Source organism: Notothenia rossii, assembly GCF_949606895.1.
Source record: "Notothenia rossii genome assembly, chromosome: 9".
Classification (NCBI taxonomy): domain Eukaryota; kingdom Metazoa; phylum Chordata; class Actinopteri; order Perciformes; family Nototheniidae; genus Notothenia; species Notothenia rossii.
This window is the reverse complement of record NC_136907.1, coordinates 68361696-68369053: the sequence shown is the minus strand read 5'-3', so window position 1 is coordinate 68369053 and position 7358 is coordinate 68361696. Positions and strand designations below refer to the sequence as shown.

The 7358-nt window shown below is 38.4% G+C and overlaps 1 protein-coding gene across 8 annotated transcripts in view; it reads right to left on the bottom strand.

The window, feature by feature from the left end:
- Nucleotides 1-4928: 4928 nt before the first annotated feature.
- Nucleotides 4929-7358, bottom strand: part of LOC307020498 (uncharacterized protein) — a 50060-nt gene continuing 47630 nt past the window's right edge. For all 8 annotated transcript variants that reach the window (XM_079651892.1, XM_079651891.1, XM_079651893.1 and 5 more), the window contains 5 exons: nt 6515-6639; nt 6228-6373; nt 5856-5958; nt 5619-5755; nt 4929-5402 (listed from right to left, as the gene is read on the bottom strand). In XM_079651892.1, coding sequence (XP_079508018.1) covers nt 5285-5402; nt 5619-5755; nt 5856-5958; nt 6228-6373; nt 6515-6639 — 629 coding nt within the window. In that variant the 3' untranslated portion in view covers nt 4929-5284. The remainder of the gene's footprint in view (nt 5403-5618; nt 5756-5855; nt 5959-6227; nt 6374-6514; nt 6640-7358) is intronic.

The following is a 7358-nucleotide window of genomic DNA, read 5'->3' as shown; positions in this document are numbered from 1 at the left end:
ATCTATTCTCATCCACCATCTTCTTTTGTGACGTAAAGAGTGTAAGAGTCACGTTTCTGAATCGGACACTCTGAGTGGATGCAGTCACAGCCAATCGGAGTCTGATTCAGAGGGTTGCCTGTCAGTTCCGTTGCTATGGTTCCGTTGTTATGTGTACTGAAACGAGAGCTGGTATAATTCCACGCGCTAAAACAAAATAAAAATTGGAATACGTTGTTTTAGTGTCTTAAAAGTAGACTGAGGTATGAAGGGTTAACGTAACATCTTAGGATAATGTTGTGTCATGTTCTGTATACATAGTAACATATAAGGGTATACTTAGTGTGGTTACTCCATGTTTACTAGCTATAACATTAACGTTACATCACTCTTTTTCACTTCTTACTCAGTCAGCCAGAGCGCAGATATCACTATTAGATTCACAAACCTGAAACATCATCCATTTCTTCACTGCTGGTGATGACATTATTGTCAGCTGCTGATACTGCTGCTGCTGCTGCAGCTTGTGGCGCCTGCTTCGATGAAAATAACTTTCTATTATCCATAACTTTATAGGCTATTAGCTTAAAACTCGTTAGACAGGCACTAGGAAGGTTCACTTCTTCAAGGGCAGGGAAGGCTACGCAGTACGCAGGCTACTGTCCCGCAGCGGCTGCCTCTCTGGTGGACTCCGGTACTGCACATTACTCCCGAGACGTTTTAAGAAAAAAAGAAAGAAAAATAGAATCTTTTTTTTTTTTTTTAAGTGAAACCTCCGGGGCTTTTCAGAAAACATCCGGGGCTTGAGCCCAAGTAGCCACCTCCTAGCGACGCCACTGCACCGTCATTAAACATTTCAAAATGTATTGGTGAACTACTCCCTCTCTTGAAAGTTTTAGTATGATACATGTTGAACCGTATTTTGCTTTGTTTTTACACCCTTTATTAACAGGCTTGTGTCAGACTCACTACATGCCACCTGTTCATTCCAGGATAACTTGGGTTACTCATTACTGATTTGACATGCCATAAGTGCATGTTCTGTCATCATGTTATTAAAATGTCTGCAAATTGTTAACTTTCTTTGGCCTGCATATCCACATGATTTAAGCTCACCAAAACATCTGTATATTTATGGAGAGATAAGAGCCAGTACTTGCATCAGAAATCCTATTCAGTGTTATATAATATATTCATTTAGTGCTTGCATACAGTCCATGGTTCTGTGAAATGTAGATTAATGGAATAGAGCCATCATTAGGTGAGTCTTTATACAAACAATAGAGATCATTTTGTAGAGTCCAGTGTAATGTGCAGTTCAAACATCCCTCAGTAATTGTAACTTCTTAACCTTGTAGTTGAGTTATTTGCGTTTATCATAAAAGCAGGACAGCATAGTTTGTTAATAAAAAGATTTAAGCACCCGTTTTCCTTGTTGTCAATAACTGAGTTTATTTTTATGGATGCAGACACAACTGTGAAAAGTAAATCAATGTGTGCAACGGACAAGGAATCATGCGACCAAATATAATTGTGAGTCTGATGTCTTACTACTGTGTAAATATATTCAGATATATAACTTTCACAGAACAGCTTTAAGTTGACACCCTTGTTGGAGGGACTGCATGGTAAAACTTGTTGATTATCTCCAGCTGTCTGTGTCTCTTGAACACTTTGTGACTGACTTGTGGCGCCCTCAAGTGGTATTTTGGGGGCAGTAATTAACTGTTTGTTTTCCGTATAGATGCTGGATGAATGCTTATGGCTACAAGGTTTTGTTGTTGGGTGATGTCCTCAAGGAGGTGGCGATTGTCTATGGAAGGCATGCCAAACTCAAGGCTCAAAATTCTGCCAAATTCAGACAATAATCAATTTTTTCAAAGCTTTTAAATGCACAATGACAACTTGATTATTCTTCTATCAATAATAAGACAAATGCAATGAACTGAATTAAATATACTCTATAACATGCTTTTTAGAGACAACAAAGTTTAGTAATAAAACTGAAAAAGGACAGCAATAAAAAGGACATTGTATCAAAAGTTAACCCCAAACACACATAAAAACAATATGAAAAGTGATGTCAGGAAGAGAGTGATATAACATGCAAACTTTCCCAATAAACAGGATAAAGCTCCAAAAAGGAACTATCGATAAAAAGAAAGTAACTGGGTTCATTTCCTTTTATATGTGAACTTGACTTGAGGTACACTATTGTAACCTAGAACCTAATTTGCAGAGAGCGATGATCCATCACCCTTTTCTTCATGTCCTGATGTTTATGCTGGAGGACATTTTCCAGGTCTACCTTACAACCTGCTCTGTAAGCTGTGACTAGCCTTTGTAGAATCTGCCTGTCCACTTTGGTGGTGTTTTGCTTGTTCTTGGAAAGTTGCACGACTTCATACAGAGGCAAATGTCTTGGCTTTGTTCTTTCGAATGGGTGACTTCAGACCGAAGTGCTGGTCACTAGCTGGAGGTTGTGGACGTTTGTCCACAAACACTTTCATTTGTGCCTGTCCAAGGTGTTCTGCACCAAGCAGAGATTCTTGAATCTCCGGTGTGACCACTTCCTTGTTAATTATGTTCTTGAGTGTGTCCTCACCATCTTGAAACACACAGTGCTCTTTCAATGATACACATATTTTGCTTTCATCCCCGTCGTCTCTCTCCATTCTACTCTTTGTGCACTCAGTGTGTGTGTACTCATCGTCTTCATCATCTGTTGTCAGTCTCAGCATTGCTTTTGGCTGAGAAGCTATGACTGTTCTGTTATGATTTTACGACAATGTCCATCTACTGAGGGATGTTGCTATCCTGGTGATGCCCACTAAACCACCACTCTTTTTTCCTGTAGCGTTTAGCCACTCAGTACTTTGATCCGCTGAAACCTGATTGAAGCGTCGATCACTGCGTTTCACCACAAAGTTGCCTTTCTGAAACTCGAGGAGGATTTCTGGTGGGAGAGCAGACATCTCAGCCAGGTAAACAGTTCCCCATCTGGCGTCGTTTATATGATCGTACCTGAAGAAGAAGGGCAGCATACGTTTGAAAGCATAGAGGTGGAGATCCCACAATCCCTCACGCTGCGCTCTTGTGAAGCAGAGTACGATGCTTACCATAGTCATGTAGTCCCACCAGAATGCGGCATTCGGGTCATCAACTGCAAGCGATGCAGCAAACTCTTTCATAGGCTGCTGGAATCTGTCTGTAGTCAGTTTGTCGACCATCTGCGCGATGTGGTCAGCATCTACGGATTGGCAGAGATCTGAGAGTTCAGCTCTCGTTGTAACATCAACCTCATCCAGATATGTGTAAAGCCGTGGGAGCAGCTCTGCCAAAGAGCCTGTAGGGTACGTTTGTGGGTCCTTATGGAATATGGCACGTGCATACCCCTTTCCTGCCATGACATGCTGAGCAGCATTTGCTCCCAGTAGATCTCACTTGACCCATAGCTCGCTCAGGCCAGAATCAACCATGTGTTGTCCTATGACACCCAGGAAGTTCATGGCAATGTGAAGGCCTCCAAGGCAAGGGATAAGCACGTCCTTGTATTCTTCTAATGACCACTTTAGTTCTAGCAACTTCGGATAAAGTGCCTCGTCCACTGTCAGAATGACATGCTGTTGTTCCATTGATTTGTAAATATGAAGCATTCGCTTGACAACTGTGTTCAGTGTATCGAGTTCAGAGGCAGGAGCCTGGATGATAGGTAGGTAGTAGTTGTCTCTGGGTTGACTGTGTTTGCCTTTTGATTGTACAATATCCAGGAAGGAATTTGTTTTTTAGATGTCCTGGACATGAAGAAGGCCATGTCTGTAGCTTGTGCTTTCTGTGCTGCAGGACATTGTTCAGATGACTGTGTGAAACAGTCTTCTGCTAATACACCGCTGAATGGGCGCTCTGTGATTCCTCTTTTTGGTTTGTTTTTTGCTATTGTGGGTAGGGGGGGCAATAGTGGGGAAGGCAAAGGTTCCATCACAGCACATTTGAAACATTTCACCTCAAAACAATATACAAAGTAAGCCTGATATTAATAATAGCTGAGTAATTATTCATAGATAAAAACTACTATTTTTGCAATATATATGAGATCTAAGCAGTTTATTCACATTACATCTCAAATCTGAACATGGCATCAGATTGCCCATGTAGGAAAACTTACAAAAGCACATTTAATTCAAGTTTGTACCTTGTTTAGTCAAAAATATATACTTAAAATAGATTTCAGGCTGGTGGTGGCGGCCATTTCTCAATTTTGAGGCATTTTGGAGCTTCATATACAGCAGATTTGGATTCAGCACCCCTTAATACCCCTAGAAATGTTGTATAGCATAAATAAACACAAAATGCCTTCGGGGTTCAGATTTTGTGAAAATTGACCCTGTCTATCAGTGTAAACCCAAAGGCCATCATCACTGATATGAAATAAGTGACACTGAGATGTACAAATCAAATACTTGTGCTTATATTACACTGTGAAAAAAAAAATCAGGCAACTTTTGTATATTCGTTTATTCTGTGTTGTTTTGTTTTTCCAATACTATCTTGTATTGTTTAGATGACAGTTCAATTATCAGTCCAGTTATAGGAGTTATTTTTCCAACAGTTTTTCCAATCGTGGATGTTGCATTTCTATCTTCCAGCAATATAATCATAATTCCCAAATTGAGTTAGAAAAACGATTATACAATTTTAACATGAACAAGTTACCCCCAATCTCCCAAGAACATATTAACACATATAGCAAATTAAAACAATTGCAACAAATTGTCAAACTCTTTTAATAATAGTCCTTTTTAAAATAATAATTGTATACTATGAAAGCTGATTTATCCTTACATTATTTCTTATTTAAATTAATATTCTCCCTTCTCTGTACCATTGTGTTATATCAACCCAAAATAGTTTTTTTTGGACAGTTCATAAACTGTGAAATGCAAAACAACTTGAATACATACCATCTTTAATTGCTTTACATGAGAAAGAGGAACTATTTGAAAGCTGACAACCATTTCCTGCTTTAAATCACTTTGAGAAAAAACCTTGAATATTCGTGCAAAATTGTATTAGTTACTCCTTTTCACTTATAAAGTTGACATCGTTGCATAAAAATACTTTGTGTCAGACTAACCAGTACATCAACATATATCAGTAAACATAACCCCAAACACACATGTCTCAACAGAGACAAATGAACAGCGTATAGTATATGAGTATAAATCAGAAGTAAAAGGTAATGTAATAAGAGCAAGTTATATTTCCTTCTATTTGTGAACCCGATGTAAATATTCACAGTTGTTACTTAGACGTTTATTTGCCGAGTGCGATGATCCATCACCATTTTCTTCATGTCCTGGTCGGCTCTGATGTCGTTCATTTTAAGCTCATTTCCTGGGCCGGCTGTTGGATCGTACTGGTGTCTGCAAAAGAGCCAACAACTTTACTGTGAAAACATTTGATTGTGCATATGACAATACGACTTTTGAATCGCAAGTCTTTGAACATGGCTAAGTATTTTCTGATAATTTGTTGTGCTTGAAAGCCATTTAAAGAATTGTTCATATACAACCATATGGTTTCTCAACAGTTATCAGAAATATACAATACAGGTAATGCATTTTTAGTAAATAACTCACTGCTTCAGGTGTTCCTCAATGGCCTTGCGTTCATACACTGTGCCATACACTGTTTTCACAGGATCAACAAACATCTTCTTGGTGAGTGGACAGATCAGATGTTGGGGTATGAACTGTGGAACAGGCTCCACCAGCTTCTTTTAATAAAAACAAAGTGAAGAACCCATTATGTTTAGGTCAAACATGTAAACCAAGGTGATATCCACCAAAAAGATGTATACATAAGAGCCCATTTACTTTCTCCATGTCATCCAGTGTCTTTCCTGCAGTTTCGTCTGTGTGTTTCTCAGCTTCTCGTTGATACGTCTCAAGGCTCGTCAGGAATTCTTCAGCCAAAATGCTTCAAGAAATAAATGAAAACACAATCTCACAAACAATCTGTAGCAACCCTTTACTTTAGCAAAATTATCAAATAAACTATGGTGGTTGTTATAACATGAAAGTAAAAATAAATATTAACACAAAGAAGCTAAGGATTTCCAATGTACATATCATTTTAAGCACACAACAAAGACTTACTGACATCTTCAGCATAAAAAATATATCTTTGTAAAAATGTGCTTAAGGGCCCATAATGGTGACTCATTTGTGAAATTGTATGAATCTTACCTGTCCAATGGGTCCTCAGGCTCAGGGATGATCAGCAGTCCGTACACAGCTTCTAGGATCTCTCTCATGGTGATGTGGGCGTTGTAGTTGCGGTCAAATAAGTTGTGGCAGATGCGACCCACACTGTTGACATTGCAGTGGTACACCTGTCATCATGTTAAGAAACACACGTACATTTCGCACAGATAACATTACGTTATAAGTGATTACCATCTATCTGCATATTATTAAAAAGACAAACACATTTATTTAATAATTGTTCAGTTATTTGCATTTGGGCTGGATACGGGTGTGACAAAGCGGACGAGTGGAGGCTTGACTGGGTAGTCAGGACCAAACTGGCAGTACAGCTCAAACACGCCTTTCTTATACGGTGTGTCAGGAGGGCCCTGCATGAGAATCCTCCAGAACGCTGAGAAGATAACACAGCATAATATATGAAAAATACATTTATTTGCGTGAATACAAATCAGTGTACTTGTATTAGCCCCATCAAAAAAAGAAAAAAAGAAAGTAACTAGAAAATGCATTTCCTACAGAAAATGCGTGCGAATGCTGTAAACTGTGAACATTTGTTGCTGAATTTAGATGAAAATGCAGAAAAAGCTGAAAATATTATTAGTTGAATGGTCTCTGTAGCTGCTTTTAGCTACAAAAACCAAGCAAGTGTGTTGCTGAACTTAGCTGAGAAATGCAGAAAAGGGAAATTATTTGAATCAAATTGTTACAGCTCAAATGCCTTGCAATGAATGTTGTTAAACTGGAAGAGTAGGAAAAATAGTGAAGAAGCTTAATATTTAAAAGAAAAGGTTTAAAAAATGTATAAACACAACATGTATAGCCTCAATGTCCTGAAATAGCTGAATCATTTAATAGTTGAATGGTTTCTGTAGCTGAAAGTAGGCTGAAGGAGTTAAATATTAAATGTTAGTAGTGAATGAATGTGTATTAAGAAGAGAAAATAAAGTAAAAACGCTTTGAAAAGCAGCAGAATAGTTTAACTGCAAACTTTTGAACTAACTTAATGGGTTGATGAAACCCCATAATATGCTCAGATGCGTTGATGGCTGCATCTTTACTAAAGCTGTGACGTTTTGGGCTGTTTGGAGCATTTTCACTGAAGTTATGAGA